Genomic DNA, 20,493 nt, shown 5'->3' with positions numbered 1-20,493 from the left:
AGACCTGCAGAGGTGTGAGGTTTGCTCTGATTTGTGCAGATGAAAATGGCTCTGGCTCCTGTTGAGCAGAAGCAGCTGTGGTCAGCTCTCCAGTGCCTCTGGGAGACCAGGGACAGCTGGCTGTGGGACAAAGACCTCTGCCAGGGAAAGGACAGATCCCAAAAGCCTAGAGAGAGTTCAGGGAGCGGCTTTGTAGAGTTTGAATGAGTAATAAAAGCAAATTGGAGGTCTGGCTTGCACAAGGTAGGAGCTGGAATAAAACTACTCATGGTGGTGTGCATGGGAATTGTCTCTGCTCTGCTAAGCTCCCCCTGTGCCAGGCAGCCAGTGGTTGCTGCTTCTCTTCTTGCCTTTAATGCCAGCAGCTCCCCCAGCTGCTGTGGGGCTGGAGCCTTGCTCTGGGTTTCAGGGGACTGTGAGCCATAAAAGGGACGTGACGGTGGGGCTGGTCTGTGGAACAGCTGAAAACACCCAATGCCAGCCAGATCCCGGGCATGGGGGAGACTCTCCTGTGGTTTGAACTGTGCCCCTGCAGCTTAACCTCAGCCCGGGGCTGGCAGGAGAGCTGGTTTGGGGTCCATGTCTGCTCCATGGGAATTGCTGCTCCCATGGCCCAGGGCCAGGCTGGGCCTGTCCTGCTGGGGGTAGGGACCAGCACGGCTGGGGCTCTCTGCTCAGCACTGTGATCTTTGACAGCAGTTCCTGCAAAATTCATTATTCCCTAGGCAGCCTTTGCATGCATTTATTTACTTTGTTTCTTTTCTTTTTTTCACTTTGGTTTATTAGTTGCACGTGTGGCTTTATCTGGATAAAAATGCATGCAATTTATGCATGCCTACAGTAGCATATGTTTTATATATTGGGTTTATAGGGATGGTACTGATTCCTGAATTAATTTGAACAGCAAATTGTTGTTGTATCTGCACACAGTATGTCTTTTCTTTTTTTAACATGTATTATATGACACACATCTGGTGGTGTTTTAATTGTGTTGTTGTGGTGCCTCAGAGTCCTAGCAATGAATTTGAAACCCAACTGTACTAAGCACAGCTTTTTCACATGGGACACTTGGAGGGGTTGAGTGAATTGTTGAGCAAGAGTGTGGTTGTTTTTTGTTTCTGCCTTCAATTGTGGACAGGAACCCAAAGGGGTTTACAGGCTGCCTTCACTGTTGGGCAGCATCAGGGGGCAGCTTTTGTGCCCAGCTCTAGGTAGGGAGAGACCTGCAGTGCCTCACATCTGGAGAGCTGCTGGCAATTTCTGCTTTTTTAATGGTGGTTTAGTTGGTCTCTGTGATCTCCATAAGAAGGACTTGGACCAGTCCAGGACAACTCTCCAAGTTTGTCCCATGGGTTAGGCTGTACCCACCATGGCTTGTCTGTTCAGTGGAGCTGTGCCTTGGTGCACTGGGGAGGCTGAAGGCCTTCCAAAATCATTCCTGTCAATGCTGCATCCAAGAGAAAGTGGCCTCTCTTCCCCTGCTGAGGAGTTGGATTAGTTCCCCTTGGGTGTAGCATTATACACAAGACCATAAGGACACACAATCCAGTGTCAGCTCCCAGCCTTTCCCTCTGCAGGAGCTGCTCTCATTGCTCATGCCCACACTGCAGCCCTGCTTTGGGATATGCTTTTTCTCCTGAGCATTTTCCACAGAATTCAAGCTGCTGCCTAAAGCTGCCTTCCCCTCCTCTTCCTTATTTATTCTAAAAAGGTATCATTGGCATCTATGAATTTTATCTGGAGTGGTTTTGATAACATTTTTTCTCAGATATTGATGTGACTATTGAATAGCTTCAAACCTTGTTTAAATCCTTTTACCTTCTGTAGTGAACATTAGTGTTTATTTATTGACACTACTTTCTGAGAACTCAGCTGATCTGGTCTTCACTTAAAATATGCTTTATTGATATTTATATAGCACTAACCTTTATCAGAATGCCTTGTAGTATGAGTCCATCTAGAATCTTAAATGTATCACATTTGTCCAGTTTCCTTTTCAGCCAAAATTATTGAAGAAATGAAAGCACCTTGTTGAAATAATTTGAGTCAATTTACTCCAGTTTTGGTTTTCTTTTCTTCTGCTGCTCAGGCCTGGTATCACAGCACTGTGCCTATAGCAGCCCAGCCAGGCCTGGTTGCTCTTCTGAAATATATCTCCAATACTTGTCTTTTGACTGTTTTCTCAGTGGGTATTCCAAGATCAGCTGAAACATGTGTGACATGATCTCCCATTCTATAGCTTGTGCCACAGGTCTGGACTTTGTTCTGGGCAAATGTTGTCTGATATCTTCCTTTAGCTATCAGAAGGCTCAGGAATGTCTGTTTTCTCCCCAAGGTTGAGGCTGAACTGCACTGAATGCTTTGCCTGTCTGACATAATTAGTAACAAGTTTACCTTGCTTTTTGGGATCTTCTTTCACTAAAATCACTTCTGAAGGTTATCATCACCTTTCATATTGAAATCAAAGTCCTCGGTTTTGTGGAGTAGCTTTACCAGAAGAGAACTACTAAAATATACAGAGATATTTTTCTTGGTGGAATTTCCTAATATATTTTGAAACATCTCCTGCAGCTTTGGACAATTTAATATATATATTAAATCTACTTTTGCTTTGAACATCACAGCTGTTGATATTGGCCTTTAATAGATGGTATCTGTATGCATAGATGGCAGCAATGTTAAAGCTGTCAATTCTGATTGCCTCCTACATGGTGTTTAAAAGCATCGTGTAAGCTCAGCCCAATTTAGTGTGTTGGCTCCAGCTGAACACAGCTCTCTCCTTGCTAAGTGGATGCTTAGTCAATCATCCCCCTGTCCTGCTTGGAGCTACTTCCCTTACAGTGATCCTTTTGCTATGGTCCACTGCACCAGATTGGTAACACTTGATGCATCTGCTCCAAGAGTTCTGAGCTCATCTTCAGTGTATCCATTTCTTTCCCATTACCAAAAAAACCCCGTGCCAAATCAATTTTCTATTTGATGCATATTGGATGGCATTTTATAACCGAGAGTCACAGGTCCAAATCATCTTTATGTGAAACTTGAAGCTACAAATCTTATTTTCAAGAGGCACGGAGGCTTTCAGCTCTGAGAGGCTCAGAAGCTTTCAGTTCTCTCATGGGCTGTTTATTGGATGCTACTCCTTGAGACCTGTCACCTCCTTATGAGGCTCCAGGGCAACTTCTCTGCTGCCTAGACCTCCTTCTCTTCCACCTTCACTGATTTGGGGACTGCAGGGCTGTTTCTCTCACATATTCTCTCTCCTCTCTCTGGCTGCAAATGCTGCTGTGCTGCAACTTTTTCCCCTTCTGAACTGTGCTGTTCCAGAGGTGCTGCCACCATTGCTGATGGGCCTGGCTTTGGCCAGCAGTGGAGCCAGCTGGCATTGTCTCCATGGGACATGGGGGAATCTTCTGGCAGCTTCTCACAGCAGACACCCTGCCACCAAGACTTGGCCACACAAACCCAGTCCATGCCCCTCTACTGCCCTGCCTGGCTCATGCAGCCGGCCCCAAGGGCTCACAGGTGCCATCTGCATGCCCTGTTGTGGAGGGCAGTTGGAGTTGGGAAGGTTGGGAATGCTGTTTCCCCCGGGCAGTCCCAGTCTCACTCGGGCTCACACACTGCCTGCCTGTAACCGGAGCAGGTCTAGGCTGACACAGTTTGTCACTGACGTATGTCAAACCCAGATTCTCCCAGCTGTCTGCTGCCATCTGCCAAGTGCGGCTGGGGGCATGCAGAGTGCAGTTTGCTATGCAGGCCTGATGGCAGCTGTAAAATCGAGCAGTTTTGCCTGCTTAAGCACCAGCTTTTTTCCAAAATAAGCATTAGCTCTCTCATGGCAGCGAGGCTCCTGCTCCGGGAGCACGGCCGTGCTGGGGAGCGGTGCCGGCTCTGCTCCGCAGCCGGGGCCACCTGCCAGCCCAGGAGCTGTGAAAAATCACTGCAGCACTTCCAGAGCTGCAGAAAAGCCAGCCCTGCTGCTCCATACGTGTGCTGGGCACTGGGGAGAGAGGCTTCTCCAGGCCCCCAGGGCTCTGGCCTGCTCTTTCCATGGCTCCTCACAAGAGCCACGAGGTCAGACAGAGTTCCTCCCCTGTCAGAAGACTCTCCCAGAGAGCCGAGGCTGAGCTCACTGCAGGATGTGGCCCTGGCTAATCACAGCACCTGACAGGAGTTCTTCCAAAAACTGCAAAGGCAGCTGCCCAGGCCAAAGGAGCTTGGGTTTCATTTGCTCTTAGAAATGGAAGGTGACCCTCATATCTGGTTGCAAGCATTAAGGTGGAAAGTTAGGTTGTTAGTGAGTAGTTAATGTTGCTCATGTAGCTGGGAAACTATCAGTGGCTTTTGAATACTTTGGTTTGTCATAATACTTTTTATTAGAAGTTGTTGTATTTGCCTTACTTCAGCAGCTGATTCACTCTAAGCTCAGAAATCCTTTGCTAGCATCAATTCAAGTTCTCTGCATCCCAGGGAGAGGTAAAAACGAACCACTGTATTACAAACTGCTTGGCTGCAACACAAGTTATTGATGTAAATTAGCCAAAAGAAACTGGTAAACCAGGATTAGGGAACCAGTAGTCTGCATAGCAGGTAAATGTGCAAACACTAACCTTGGAAACATCATGGAACTGAGTGACTCTCAAAAAAAAAAAGGACAATTTTCCTTTAGTATCATAACACTGCTGCTGTTTACTTCTTCATCACAGTAAGTAAAAACGGACATGTCCTGTTTAAAATGAGTTATGGCCAAGATAGCCCATCACAGTATCCACAGCAGCACCACCCAATTAGAAAAACTTCTCTAATCCAACCTGATGCTACTGTCATTTTTTTTAAAATGAGCCCTACTTCAATCATAAAATACTCAAACCATAACATTGCTTTCTACGCCATATGTCCTTATTTAGAGGGGAGAAAAAATGATTGCACCCTTAATTCAAAGGAAACGTTTCCCTCTGAGCCAGAACTCAATAAAATGTATCAAAAAAAATTGTGGAAAAGGGCAAGCAAAGAAAATCAAATTGTAGTGTGTGAAACGATTTAAGGAGGGACCTAGGGAATACATAATCTCCAAACTGCCAAGTTAGAGCAAGTATAAAATATACAAACAAGCTTGATATTTTTCCCAGTTGATCTCATTATGGGGTATGCTTGGGATAGATAAATTTTGTTAGAATGCATTAAGGCTGGATTTTCAAGGAAACAAATCAGAAGTAATGTGTTTAGCTGATTCCACCTTGTTTTGATACGTGGGTCTTTTCAGGTTTAAAGAAGTACATTTTTAAAGCCAAATGGTTTGTTTTGTTTCAAACATTAAAACCAGAGGCAACTGGGTGACTTCCCCCCCCACTTTCTGGAAAACAGACGTTTATAATTTCGGCGTGGCCTTTAATCATTGGGGTAGAGCTCTGTGCACTTTTTCACTGCCACTTACTGTTGCCTGCCTAGAACACACTGAGTAAGCCCTGACTGCAATCCCTTAACAGACTGTTTCATCCACAAATAGTACTTTTTCCAAGTCTCCAATATATTTTAATTAAATTGTCCATTTGTATTTATTAAGGCAGTTTACTGTCTCCTGCTGCAGAAAGCTGCTACTGCTGATAGCCTACCAGAGAAACATGAGCTTATCTGGGACTTGATAATAAAATGCAAGCAAATGTTAGCAAAAAAAGTCCCTCAAAATATTGTTTAAGCATCCTTTTCATCCTTTATTGGGAAGGGGACAGGCCATACAATTATTTTTGATAATTTTTTTCAACAGTTGGTCCTATCAATTCTTGTAGCCATAGGAAATCATGATCTTTGTTGAATGATGTTTTTTACCTGCAGGAAATTTTTCTTCAACCCTGTAGAAAGAGTTGAAAAAGGGTCCTTTGGCAGAGCTGATGATGAAGTCATTACCTGCTGATGAGATGTAAAGTGGTGTTCAGCAGCATTAGTTTAGATAGATGAGCATGATAAGGTTGATTCATCCCTGTCTCTGGTGATCTGAAAGCTTGGACCTAAACTCTGGGACTTGGACGCCTCTCAGCTCTACCCACTTATCTCCAAGTGGCTCCTGCCAAAATAGATTTACCATGAAGTCAGTAACATGGAAATCCAAAGGCTGTGTTTGGTCTGTCCTCTCTCTCAATACAAATGAAAGTGGATCTTGCAGAGCTTTAAAAAGGAATTAAACTTTCTTCTCAAAGTTCATGTGTTCCTGAAAGGCGGTAACTTGGCTCAGTGCTGTGCGGAGCTCTTTGCCCTTCTGATCTGGAAGGGCAGCTTTGTTTTCATGGACCATTCCTGTCTCCAGAATGCAGCACAAAGTCAGTGGGTGCCATTCCTGCTGCTGCCTGTCCACTGGCAGAGGTGACAGGATTAGTGGATTAATAGACCCATCTGAGCCACCAGAACAGGCATGTCTGAGATTAATACCTTCATTATGTCTCTCCCTGAGGCTTCTGCTTTCTGTCTTTCCTTCAGAACTGTGCAGAGAGAGATTGCTGGGAATTTCTTTTCCCACCCTGTGTGTATGCAAGACCCGTTTTATACAACACAGATAAAACCCAAGCAACAGCAAGGGGTTTAAAATGAGACCGCTGTGACTTTAAGAGCGAGGGGGAAAAAAACTGTTAAGGAAGGAAAATAAAAATCCCACAGCCTGTTGTAGCAGCTGTAGCTTCAGATCGTGTGGAAAATGAAGGCAGATGATTCAATTTGGCCTGTGCCCCGAGTACATTTCCAAATGCTTCTGTGTGTGCGCAAGATAATGAACAAATATATTGAGATGGCACAAGATCAGTCCGAGGCTGCCGCTGCACAGGCCGTGGAGCTCCCAGTAGGAGCACACGAGCTGTGCTGGGTTAATGGGGGTGAGGGTCGGCAAGCCCAGCACCTTTCAGAACAACTTAAGAAAAGAATTTGTCTCCTTTTGCCCCAGGCTCCCCGTGGCACTCAAATGGAGCTTGTGATAAATCGAAGTGTATTTATTAATAATGAGCAGGGGCAGCGTGCCCACGATGTGAAAATAGGTGTGCCAAATAAAAACGTGCTTCCCTCTGACATCCGAAAAGCTTAAGTAAATGGAGAGCAGGCTGATCTATTATGATTAAAAAGCAGGGGCTGAGAGCCAACATAGTGGTAATGAAAAAGCCCTTTTAGGGAAGCAAGGCCCATTCTGCCCATTCATATATTCCTCCACCCCCACCCCACAGGAAGAAGTAGGGAGGGGGAAGTTGGATGGGAGAAATGGAAAGGCAGCAGCCTTCCAGGACAGCAGAGCTGGAGTTATTACCAGGATGAGTTATGATATTTAATCATGCTACATGATGTCCAACAGCGCAAGGTTCATAATTCTTGGCTCCGAGCGTGGCTTGGGACTGTCCGTGAGCACCTGCAGGACGCAAACTGATCATGGCCTTACAAACCCTCTGTACCTGCCCTGCCTGCAGCCCTGGCCTGCTCCCACCGAGCTGGCAATGGTCTCTTCCACATTCCCAAACACAGATCTGTCCTTCCTGGAGAAAGCTGACTGCAGAGAGCCAGGATTGCCTGGCACCAGCTTTGCTCTGCAGTGTGTGGTGGGTCTGGGGTGTTATTTATCTTGCAGGAGACTGCATTGGTCTGGTTTTTAAGCAGCTTTGAGTTTAATTAATGCTTTTGGAGAATTCCCTTCAACAATGGAACAGGCTCTGCTGGAGTAAAACTTCAGCACCTATTCAATGTTTCAGTTCACATGTGTGGACATTAATGTCTTGCTGTCTTAGGGTTTGGAAGAGATAAATTAACAAATAGCTTCAGTTGTCCCCATGTGCCTTTTTGTTTTCTTCCAGCTTTGCTCTCTTGAAGTGACAGTAGTCAGCCTTTGTCTAAGACAAGATTCCCTCCCACCTCCTGCCTTCAGGAAACGAGGCTGAGGAGCACTTTTCCAAGCCCCTCTCTGCAGAGCTTTGGGCATCAGGGTTATTTTGAGATGTTTTGCTTCTCAAACACACTCAGGTTTGGCCCACACACTTCCTCCCGCTGTTCCCCCAGTCTCTGATTTGGCTCTGTTACGCTGGCTGGAGCCCTCCAGTTTCAGTTTGGATTAGTCCAGCCCCAAACAAGGCAAACCCATCCACAGGATTGTTTTTGCCCAAGGACCTGGGTATACTCAGTGGGTAAAGCAGAGGGATGGGGACACACAATGTGCATCTCAAGGAGATTGGATTTTGGGTGAGAACAGCCTGTAATGTTGAATTGCATATGGAATTGTGGTTGCTGAAGGACGTTGCCACTGTGTGTAAATACCCTGGACAATCAATATGGGCTGCTTAAGTTTTAGGTGGGGTATCTGGCTCATCCCCCTGAGGTGTTTAATCCCCATGGCTGGTGTTGCATTGATGCCTCTGTAAGTCCCTGGCAATGTGTTGTATGAGAGGACATAGTGTGTTTTGCCTGTGGATTTGGGGAGTTGGTTGTTTGGGTCTGTGCTGAGCTGAACATGACATCCCCAGGCTGGGAGCAGGGCCAGGAGCCCACTTTGCCTCTGGAACAGTAATGACTTTTTCCAAGGGAGAGGAATACTAGTTTTTATAGTAAAACTCAATCAGGGAGCGTGGTCAGGAGGAATTTCTGGAACTCAAGCAAAAACACCCAGAGAAAATCACTAGAAATCAAGCAGCTGAGCCAGTGGCAACTTTGGGAAAGAAGCTTTTGGCCAGTTTGCTAATACCCAGGTCTGCCGAGAGTGCCCCTGAAACCAATGCATCCATTTAGCAGAACAACTTGTCCTCCTCCTTGGGTCCTGCATGTGGCTCATTAGGGTAATTACTGATGAATTAAGGCAGCTTGGCTGAGCGCTGGGGCTGCGGGTGTGCGGGCTCCCCTGCTGGCAGGCAGCAGGTGTAAATGAACAAGATCTGTCAAAAAGGCTGATGACCCTCTTAATTCACAGCAGCAAACTGGGGACAGAGGTAGTGCAGCAAGTTTAATAATTGATATTTACTTGGAAAGGTTAATGGCAGCAGTGATGCTTCTAATTTGCTTGCCTGTGCAAGACCTTGTCAGGTCAAATTGTCTCAATTTGTTACTGTGTGTGTAGGTGTAGTTTTCCTTTAATGAAATTTGGAGAAAAGAAACAGGTGGTGTTTGGAGCTGACTGTAACTCAAGAAAAGCAGCAAAAGGATCCAGTCTGGTAACAGGTTGGGTGAGTCTGTGCTAACTTTAAACAGCTGGCAGTTTAGTCCTTTTGAATTAATTCTAGCAACCATTTGCACTTGGGAAGGTGAAAGGATTTGGAATGGCATAATTTATTTTTCCTTTAATTTGTGGCTGTCTAGGAGTTGTTTAGGTCAGAAGTGTAATAATTTTGACAGGCTTTGATGTGTTCCTTGGTGGGAGGGAGAAGGTTGCGGATCAGAAATCAGAAAGCTGCAGAATTCAATGGGCATTTCTGTACTGTATTAGGGAAATTGTAATTCTGCCCTGTAATGGTTAAGTGGTTCCTATTTCAGGGCGAAACAAAGCACCTGCTGTGTCTGGAAGGATTGAAATTGGCAGGTCAGATACTTTACATCCAAGAGTTTCAGAAGAGCTGGCTGATGACTCGAAACCAGTGGAGTTGGGTTTTGAGTAAGTGTAGAAAGACCCAAATGACAGAAGAAAGCTGGAGTGCCAGTGTTATGAAAGGCTGTAATTAATGGGGTATTACCATTTGTCTTATTGGCTTGGCATCAATCCTAGGCAAGATAATGGCATAGCTGAAGTAGTAATTGCTTAATAAAGACCTCAAAAAGAATAAAATAAGTGAATGACAATCATTTAATGCATTTAGGAAAAAAAATCTTACCAAATTTACTTAATTATATGTGGAATTTAAAATTTGATGGCTTATGGCCAATATTGATGTAGTATAGTTAGAGTTCTCTTTTTGATGTTGTTGACCTAGTTATTAAGGGAACCGACAATATGGATTGAACATCATGAACTTCAGGTGGATTATTTCTTGCCTTGATACACGGTGTGGATAGTTGCAAATGCAAGCTCCCCGTTGTTGGGAATGATTCTAGCAGATCCCAGCAGGGATTACCTCTCATTGCTGTGCTGTGCTTTGGAACATTTTGACATAGGAGCAAAGATGAAATATTGGTTTTGATAAAAGTTTTCAGGTGGGCAACATATTTGAAAGGTGGTGGACAAGGAGTGAGACAGGGCACTGCACTGAGAATGGTGGTTGGATGATGAGGGGGCCATGAAAAAATTTTGATTTCTATCACTTAGATGTGTCCAAAAGTCTTACCCTGCAGAAGAAAGTGTATTGGGGAGGTGTAAGTGGCCGAAAGGCATGCAGAGCAAGGACATTAATCAGAAATCTACTGAGCATGATATTTTCTTTCTTTTACTTCTGCTACCCATGCCCATACAGGGCTGTGCAGTCTGGATGAGAGCTGGAGCTCATTCTCCACACAGTAGAACATTTCATTAAAATATTGACAGACTGGGGGGCACTTAGCTGGCAGCACTGTCAGACATTCATGGAGTGCAGTGATCAGTGCTCCCAGCACTCAGATTGCTGTGCCCACATGGTGACAGCCTGTCCAGTGTGCCCAGTGCCACAGGGGCAGGGCTGCAAGGGTTACACCAGCACCAGGAGCAAACCCTGCTGGCTCCCAGCACCACCGTGGAACAGGACAGCAAGAAACAAAGGGATTTTATTGCCATTAAAAATACCAATTTGTACAAGCCGACATTTTAAATAGTGTAATTTAAATGGAACCAAACTGATATGAATAGAACCTATTAATAAATTAAACACTTCTTTCCACCCAATATTTCATGAGGGAATTAGCAGAATAATTTGTTAGTAAATGAGCCCAGGAATGAAGCTGTGAATGACATCTATCCTACCCCTCTCCTCCCCCTGTAACACTCTTTGCAGATGTAGGAGGAAGGTTGCTGTGATTTCAAACATTGGCTCTCTCACTTCTGTCCAAACACAAGCACAACTTCAGGTGAAGGGAGTGGGATGATTTAGCAGTCAAAGCACCAGCCTTGGATGTAAGAGTTAATCCTGATGTGCTCCAAATTCTGCGTAGTATCTCAAGCAAGTTGTTTCAGCAAGTGTCCCTCAGTGGCCATCATGACCTCTCAGTGCAGTCCCTGGGGTGGCCCAGGGATCATCTCTGGGCTGGGAGCGATGGCCTGGGTGGGTCAGGCAGCCCCAGCAGTGCCCCAGCTGAGGAGTGCTGGGAGCAGAGTGAAGCGGGTCTGTCTGTCTGTCCACTTTCCCCTCGTGTCAGGCACAACCTCACCTGCTTCCAGGAGTGCCAAAAGCACCTTCCCCGCCACGCTGGTGAGAAGGAGTGTGGACACAGGTGGCCAAGCACAACTGCAGAGGAGCCCCCTGCGTTCCACCCCTGCCACGGTGGGCGTAGGAGTGAAACATTGACTGAACTGCCGTCAGCAACCTCGGGAACAGGTGGCAGAGCAGTGCTTGAAAATCTCCTTTTTCCCCCTCCTTCTTCTCCCTCTAGATGAAGGTCCCTACAAGCAGAAGTGGCAGAAATAGCGAGGAAGACAGCATCAGGGAGGCCACAAGCTCTCAGCGGAGCAGCTCAAGGGACCGTCTCAGTGATGTAAGTACCGTTCAGGAGAAAGCATCGCTTCACTGCAGCAATTCCCGCTGCTGACATGGCTTTTCATAAATCTTGCTGAACAAATGTTGGCATCCAGAGGTCACTGTGTAATAACTTTTTTTTATGTCATGATTGAGTGTTACGGCATAAGTGGTTGAGCTGCCTTGCAAACACTATAATCATGGTGCAAATAATATGATAAGCGAAAGATCAGAGATGGGAAAACAAAATGGAATTGTTATTCCTTGGGGAAAAATGGCTTGGCGGTTTGTTTTGTTTTTTTTCAAAGAAGTTGTGTTAAAAAGCTTTTTACAGCATCCTTGGGTTTAACTGCTGCACGTAATCACATAGTTTGGGTGCAAAGTTAGTTCATCTAATTTTATGCTTCCTGCCGCCAAGATATGAGAGGGTTTTGGGGGAAAGCTGTCTTTCTCTCAGGAAATTCGATGGTACATTGAGTGAAATGTTATGATAAAACAAAAGCAAATGGCGCCTTAGTGTGTAAACACACAAATGGGCTTTTGAGTCACCAAGAAATCAATGGCAGTGCTGGGATAATTTTATACGAAGGCTTTTTGTGTTAGCAATTAGCATTTCGCCTTCATTAAAACATGATTTTTTACTAATTAGGACCTTTCCCGTTAGGAGAGATTTAAATGAAGAACAATAATCAAACGCTGGCACGAGCATGTCTGAAATATTAAATTTGCCATTTCAATGGCAAGCCACAGAAATCCCAGAGCGAGTGGTTTTCATGTTGAGTTCTATTAATGTAAAATATGCTTCATAACTAAAACCTGTCACAGAAAACAGCTCACACCAGCTAAATTCAATTGGACAGTTAATTTAGCTTTAAAATTGAAAACACTACCTCCGCTTCAGGATGCAAAAGGAAGAGGTGGGGGGAAAGCCTTTGATAAGTGTAATGTATTTGCTATTAAGGCTTTCAGAGCCCGTTCTACAGGAGGAAAAGGGAGAAAAAGGGGAAAAAATGGCTCCCACAAATGTGTTTAAAAGCTGAAAGTATTTATTAAAAATGTCAGCAGAAAAGTGCTTTTGGCAGATTAAAGCGGGATTCAGCTTGACAGCTCTGACAGGGAAATGTGACGGGGGGGAAAATTCTCTCTACATGTTTGGAGTGTGAATGGGGCGCTGTAAACAGCCGACGCAGTGGGAGGAAGAGAAAAATAACGTGTCCTGTGATCTGCTTCCAGCACTGCCAGCCCACGCCCTGGGGCCAGGCAGCCAGGGGGCCCCGGGACAAACCCCCTTGCTGTGGGACATCTTGGGCTGTGTTTTAGTCAGAAATGGTGGTGATTTTATGGACGTGTAAAAGATCCCGTATCCACATTGATGGGATTCTCTGCTTCCCCTCCCCTCGGCCACTCCTGATGGGTGTGTGAGCAGGACAGCCTGGGAGCTGCACTGTAGCTGTAGAGTGGGGCTGCAGGAAAGGAATAACATATTCCAGCCTAGCCATTAGCTTAGGTCAAAGCATTAAGTGGTCTTGGAGACTTTTCTTGTTAAGCTGATGCACTTCCAGTATTTCTCCTCCTTTCCCTTTGCCCCCAAAGTTGCAGGCTGAGCCTGTAGGAATTGACTCCGAGTGCCTAATTCCTGCAAAATCTTCAAAGCTTGTTCAGCAGCCAGTGAAATTCAGTGGGAAATAGGCACTCTGTTCTTTTTTAGTCAGAGGAGATGTTTGGGCAGTGCCTGGAGGCGGGGGCACACTTCAGAGCTTTGCTGAAGCTGCTCTCGTGACCTGGCGACCCATGGCAAATGAGAATTTTTCAAATTAGTAATTAAACAGTTTGAAAAGTAAGGTTCATGAATCACAGAATGCTCTTAGTTCGTTATTTGATGAGTGCAATTTAGCTTTAATTACATATAACACTGCCTCACGTACTGGTACATGTTCTGTAGCCTATTTAGCAACTGTCTCAAAGTCTTAGGAAGTCCCAGGGGTGCAATCAGATGGTTTTCCCCATTTCTGTGCAAAGGGATGAGGAGGCAGACTGGTTCTCTCTCTGTAGAGAGGGAGCAGGGAAAGGGAGAGGAGACAACAAGATTCTACTGAGTGTTGATTCCTGCAGGATTTTCTGTCCAGCCATGCTTGGTGCCTGCTGGCTCTGGAGCTGTGTGTCCCAGAACTCAGTTTAAACACTGGAGTGGCACAACTCCTTGTATGTCCTCAGGAGCACAGGGCAGTCAGGATGTCCAGTGAAGGCAGGGATGGTGTTTCCTCAAGGCTGCTGGTTAGAGAGGCTCCAGCACCCAGCAGTGTCCCTGCAGAGGGATGCTCTGCAGCAGGAGGCACCTGGGCTGTTCCTTGGTGAATTTGGCCTTCAGGACTGCTCTCTGTGCTGCCTTTCCCTCCCGTGCCTTTCCCCACCAAGCGGGGTGAACGATGGAGTGAATGAGGCAGGAGGTGACAGGCCAGGCTGCTGTAGGGCAGCACACAGCAGGTGTGGTGGGGAATGTGCCTATCCAAGTGTCAGCTGCAGTGGTGCCATCTCAGGAGCACTAGATCCTCCCTCCAGCTTCACTGGTCCCCATTTCAGAGGTGCTATTCTGAACAGCTTAGCCCCTCTGTGCCATTTGTTCCTTGAGGTGACTTGTTCAGTGGGATGCCAGCAAGTTGTTCTTTATTTACATTAATGCATGTCATTAGTCTCTAATGGACCGTGAAGTCAAGAGGTGGCCTGGTCTGTCATGAAATAATTGCACTCTAAAGAAAACTGAGGCAAATGATTGATTATATTGTGTGCACACACACACACACACACACACAAGCAGCCATTGGTTCATCCACTATGAAACCCGGAGCATTTTGCTCCTTCCTTGCCACAAGTAAAAATTCTGTGGGGAGAGAATGATACAATTTCATGGTGAGACAGTAATTGTCTGGCTTGTATAGTAAGTCTTTCCAGACATTACACTGAGTGCCATTTATTATGGGTCATTGGGGGAAAAAAGTGCTTATTATGATTTAGTGAAATCATCTCTGGCTGCAGAGGTTTGATTTGTTGAGGCTGGGCTCTTCTTTGGGATGATGAAACTTCAGAGCAGAAAAACAGTGAAGTTTTAGCCCAGGTTTTGTGGTGCAGAGAGGAGATGGGAATCTACCACTTGCTTATGTTCCCAGTGTAGATGTAAAATTCCCTTAAAAACTAGTACAGAGCTGACATCCTTATTACACATGTACTCTCAGGTCTTCTACAACCAAAACAGAGTCAACAGCCTTTCTCCAAAATGGGATTTTGCTCTGCTGCCTTTCAGTGTGAGGTAATTGGAAGTTGCCAGAGAATTAAGAGCCAGATAAGCCATATTGCTATTTTGTTGTGTTGACCCAAGTAAAAGTGGAAAGCTTGGGCATTTTGTTTTGGTTTTCCCCATGTTCCATAATTGTCCTAATCTTTTCTGATGTCCTGAACAGTCCAAAAATCCACACAGAGCCTTGTATAATGGCTTGAAAAAAGGGGTTTTATCTTTTTCTTGACCCATCAGCCTAAGAACTGCCTGCTTTTTAATGGATTTTCTCCCTCACTAAATTGAATGGATCGTCCCTCATTATCATTTAAATAGAAGCCTCACTCCCTGTGAACATGGAAAATTTGAATGTGGTAGTAGAGCTGTGATAATTTGAAATATTCGGAAGGTGGGGGCAAGGAGGGGGAACAGGCGGCAGAGTGCAGAATTGCTGAATGTAATTGTCATGGATTCTCAATTTTGTTGCCACAAGATGGGAAAATAGACTAATAATTGTCTTCCAACCCTAGTAGAATAGTTGCCCTAGTTAGCTGAAGCTAACACTCTAATTGTCATGGGGGCACAGAGATGAATGAGGATGTATGCAGGGCACAGCCAGGGCTAAATTGAGTGATATACTAAGGCAAAGAGCAAATTGGCAATTATTGGCCCAGCTGAAAAGGTTGGCAGGTGTGCTGCTTTCTCAGGAGCCCTTAGGGGGAAATTGGAAATATAAAATATCGACCATAAATACTCGCTGATTAGGAAATATGTTGCAAGAGGTGCTGGCCACTTAAGAGTCAAAACTCTCCTTTTCAAGGGATTGGCTTCAGCTGTGCATAAAACCAGCAAGCACTGCTACTAAGGTGTTGAGAGCCTTTTCTTCTCATCCCCCAGGCTATCTTTTCTAATTTTTCATCATCCTATCCTCATATGTTTGTTTGTTTTTCTTTAAACATAATAAACGAAAAGCAGTCTTTTAGGAAATGCAAAGATTTTCCTCTCTCTAAATGTTCTTTGATAAGTGTTTAGCATATTGTATAGGCTAGATATAAAATTCTCTCTCTGGTAGATGAATACAAAATAACTTCTGTGATTTCTAATTCAGGCAGTTCACTGTGATCTGCTTTTCTTTGTGTGCCATCACAGGCGCTGTCTCCCCCTTCCCTCCTACTTCCCGTACCACGCTGCCCCTCCTGGGGCACAGGGATTAGAGCAGCAGCCAGGTACAAAGCTGGAGGTCCCTCCTGTGTGCCTCAGGCTGAAGTTACCTTGCCAGAAGCACAATCAGATGAGCCTCTGAAGTGAGAATCAGACCACAGTCAAACCACATCTCCACATTTATCCACACTGTAAACTTTGCTGCATGTGGGATGCCCGCTCTTGGCTCTGGCAGGGTGGCAGTGGGACCTCAGAGCCGTGGTCAGGGGTGTCACAGAGCACACTGAAGGAGTTTCTGGAAGGCCTGGGGTAGTAACATGTGGGCTGCAAACTCTTTGTGGCATGTGCTGTCCGTTGTTCCCCATGTGTGACACACTGGGATCTGATCTGCAGTTTGAAGAGTGGAGTAAGACCATCCTAGTTAAAAAGAGTAGCAACAGGAAAGTTTTAGCACCCCTTCCACAAACCATGACTCTTGGGAAACTGGTTTGAATATACATGGAAGGATCATGAAACCTTGCAAATCCCATTCTTCTGGAGGCAAAAATTCCCTTCCCTTCAGCATGCTGTCTGCTTTTATCTGCAGCCCACAAAACCCCAAATGCTTGTGTGGAAACAGCTTCAGCAGAAATTAAGTTCTAATGACTGGCACGAAGTTTCAGTGAGGGATACTTAGGAAGAAAGAAAGTCTGGAGGAGTTTTGTGAAGCTGGCAGAGGTGATGGTTTGAACAGGAGCAGCACTCCTGTAGGTTCTGTGCATTTCTGTGAGGTCTTCTCCTGTTGTTTCTGGCTAACTGCACTCAGTTTGTTCATTCCTGGTCAGTGGGCATCTTTCCTTCTGCTGTCTGCAGCCATCAGCTGTAGGAATAAAAGTGTCCTGTGAGGAAGCTGTTCTGTAGCTTATCAAGCCAGTTACAGATGTTCAGACCTTGTGTAGCTTGATATCCTACCAGACTGTTTTTGCAGTGTTTCTAAGCATAATACTCTCTGTTTATCCAACAGAATAAAGTCAGTGAATTCAAGAAGGAGCACATTCAAGCATTGCAGGACATGCAGATTGTTCATCACGTGTTGTGGTTATCTTGTCAGGTCCAGGCTCTTATCTCAGTGAGCATCAGATGCACTGGTGACCTTTGCCATGTCAATTGAACCCATTGTATCAGCAGGCAGGAGTGTGGCTGTGGAAATTAATTGCATTAAGGGTCTCTGTGTTAAGGTCTGGCATATCTCCTGCCCTTGGCTCTTTTTGCCCTCCTCTCACTTACCCTTCTCATTCCACGATATTTGAGTTTTATAAGGGATTTGTTTGGGAAGGAAATATGAGACTTCTCTAGTATTCTAAGCTGAACCCAAATTCTGTTGTTGAATTCTCTATAAATGACCAAGGGGAGGGTAAACCCATTCAATTTCTGGTGCCTCTGCCCTCTCTGACTGTGGAATTGGGAGAGTGGGAGGTGGGTATAGCTGAGGTGAGTGTCATCCTGAGCAAATTCTATACAACAGAATTCAAAATCAGATCTCTCTGTGCATACTATTGATTACCTCTCCTGAGTGCTAACCAAGCAAATCAGGCTTTTGCAGCACTGGGCCATATAATTTTGGGCCTGTGATTTGGCACTAAGTGGAGCTGGGAATTCTGCCTCAGTTCCCTCCTCTGCTGGGGGCTCCTCAGGTGCCATTGGCACATTTGAGTCTTTCCCTGCCTCAGTTTCCACTCTTACACAAGGATGGCATTAACAGCAGTGGTTGGAGGCTGGTTTGGGGACTGTCCTGTGGCACATGGGAATAGCTTTTGGCTGAAAAGAGCCATTTCAACAGGTGATTTGGAGGTACTTGATACACTCCTGGTTCAGCCAATGAAATGGCACATGTCATAAAAGCAGGAGTGAACTCTTGACATTTCTGGAATATGTTAATTTGTGTCCTTTAGCCAAAGAGGATGGAAGGGAGCACTACAAACGACCTAGTTTTGTGGTTGTGCTGCCATCACCTGCTTTTAACTAATCCCCTTGTAGTTAGGTTTTATATCAAGGACACAAAAGATTCAACTTGAAACCTGCCTGAACCACTGAGAGTGGGGAATTGGCTTGAGGTGCCCTTTTACCTTGATTATTACTGGATTTTAAAGCCCTTCCTGCTGTCTTTCGAGTTCAATAAGTAACCCAATAGCTTTAAGAAACTGAACTGAGGGTGTCTTAATTTCTTGCATCATGAGAGCAGTGGAAGGCCATGCTTTTATTTATATAAGGGAAATATCTTCTTCTGTCAATTTAATAGACAATCTTGGAAAACCTGCTGCAGGTTATTGGTGAGATTTTCTCATTATTTTCTTTCCTAAATTGCAGTTGCCATTTTTATCACAAAGAAAGAAAGAAATCTTTTAAATACAGTTGCAGATAGCAGTGTAACTCAAGCTCTCAAGGACATCTGTGGGGGGGTAATAGAAATAGAGTCTTTTAGCAGTAAGATTTTGCCTTTGCTTCCAGAAAGGTGTATTTTTTTTATATCCAGTGTAATTAACACGAGAGCTATCCCAGGGTAGAAATAATTCACTCTATGACATAACTGAAATGTCTTGTCTGTGCTGTCTGGTTTTGTTTTTAACCTTGGGCTTAAAAGGAACCAAAAATCTTTAGTTGTAAAAGAGCACATCATCTGCAAAATATTATAAGCCATTTATCTTTATGCACAAATGCCACCTAGCAGTGCAGCTCCACTTCTGCATCATTAAATGCACAGGCCATACTCATTTTGCCCCTAACTCATAACAGTCTCCCCTAGGAAGGCTGGGTATTCCAAACAGCCCTGGAAGAGGCAAGAGCTGGTGCTCAGCAGGCAGAGAGGCTGCTGCCCTCCCTGGGGCTCTGCTCAGGGTTGCTGTGCAGCTGGAGCTGAGGTCTGGGATTCAGTGTCTGCCTGGGTGGGGTCACAGTCCTGGCTTTGAGCTGTGTGTTTGTCAGCCCTTTTCCCGCCTGCTCTGGTTTCTCCAGGCAGTGTTTGAGGGCCAGAGCTGAGCATTCTTGGGTGCCTGCGTTGCAGCTGGTTTGGGTTTCAGTCTCAGGTGAGCTCCCAGGCAGGTGCTGTGCTGGTGGGAGCAGCACCAACAGGGATGTGGCTGGCTGGGTACCACGGGCACCATCGTGCCCTGCTGCTTGAGGCCCTTCTGACAAGGAGAAAATTGGCCCAACCAGCAAAGAGCCTCTTTGGAGAGTGAGAGTTGTGTGACAGCCCTCCATGTAAGTGCTCCTGTCCTTGTAGGTAAGAGCCTGGGTAAGTTGTTCCAGCTGAAGGCTTGGCCCAGTAATTACTCCTGCCAGACAAGCACTCATTCACTGTGAAAGGAGGTTTCTTCAGTGTTGGGTAGATGCCAAGTTAAACTTCCACTAAGATTTCTTATATTTGCAGCCACAATTGATTACTTTTCTCATTATTTGATCTTGATCTAGAGACATACGGACTGAGCCATGTTTGTATTAACCCCCAAAGATTTTTTTTCTTTAGGAACATCCATCACAGTTGCATGCAGACTGTTCTGCTCTGGCACTTGTAGCTGATCTTAGCTAAGTTTATTTCAGAATTGCTACATGTGACAATTGGTATGGATCTGCCTAAAGAGCTGCAGTGTTCCCAGCTAACCAAAAAAGCAATAGTGGTTTGTTAGATGTGCAGAAAAAATGCATGCAAACAGCCCTGGAGAGTGTGGGGCATGGTTGTGCATAAACCTAATTGTTGGAAAAGATTTTACGAGTTGACTCCAAAGTATTCACCAGTTACTAATTTTATATGTGCAAGAAAAATTCTGAGGGAGGGGGAAAACCCCACCCTTTTTCACCACTGATTTTTCAGGAAATTTGATGTTAAAATTTCTAAGAGAGAAGAGGCTCTTGGATGTGAAAAATACCAGAGTCAATTGCCATTCAGTTTTCATTATTTCTGATGTAACACTTTACCCAACAACCGGTTTTATTGTTTTCTACTCAGTGGTTTTAAATCAGTGGTCTGCAGATTCCTGGGGTTCTTGGACAGCTTGGGATGCCTGAAAGTTGTCTTAAGGAAAGCAGGTCTGTTGTTAGTGAGCTTGAATTTGTTGTACAAGAGTCTGCTCTATGCCAGGAAAACATTTTGCGCGTGCACAAAGCTCAAAGATGGAAAATAACTGTGAGAGTGAAAATGCTCTGAGGCTGTTTCCCTAGAGAGAAGCTTCTAATGAAACCTCTTGTTTCTGTTTTTGGTTATTATTTCCAATTTGTTAGACCTTGTCATTCTTGGTTAAATCTCAGTTGATAGAGGGCTGGAGTGAGAACTTCCACCCTTTTTCCTTTCCTCCTCCCGCCTTTCCAGGCAGGTAATTTGCCTCCACATCATTTCTGTGTTTACTTTAGGTAAACTGCCTGGTCAAGCTCTCCAAAGTGTTGGAACACATAATTGTGTTCAGCTGTTTGGCATACTTATGTAGATAGCAGGATATTGTTATT

At 45.1% G+C, this 20,493-nt stretch overlaps 1 protein-coding gene across 15 annotated transcripts in view; it reads left to right on the top strand.

The window, feature by feature from the left end:
* Positions 1–20,493, top strand: part of FBRSL1 (fibrosin like 1) — a 502,157-nt gene that overhangs the window by 208,633 nt on the left and 273,031 nt on the right. For all 15 annotated transcript variants that reach the window (XM_066562562.1, XM_066562557.1, XM_066562568.1 and 12 more), the window contains exon 3: positions 11,506–11,607. In XM_066562562.1, coding sequence (XP_066418659.1) covers positions 11,506–11,607 — 102 coding nt within the window. The remainder of the gene's footprint in view (positions 1–11,505; positions 11,608–20,493) is intronic.

Source organism: Molothrus aeneus, chromosome 18, assembly GCF_037042795.1.
Source record: "Molothrus aeneus isolate 106 chromosome 18, BPBGC_Maene_1.0, whole genome shotgun sequence".
Lineage (NCBI taxonomy): Eukaryota > Metazoa > Chordata > Aves > Passeriformes > Icteridae > Molothrus > Molothrus aeneus.
The sequence above is the reverse complement of the archived record's forward strand: the minus strand, read 5'-3'. Positions and strand labels throughout refer to the sequence as shown.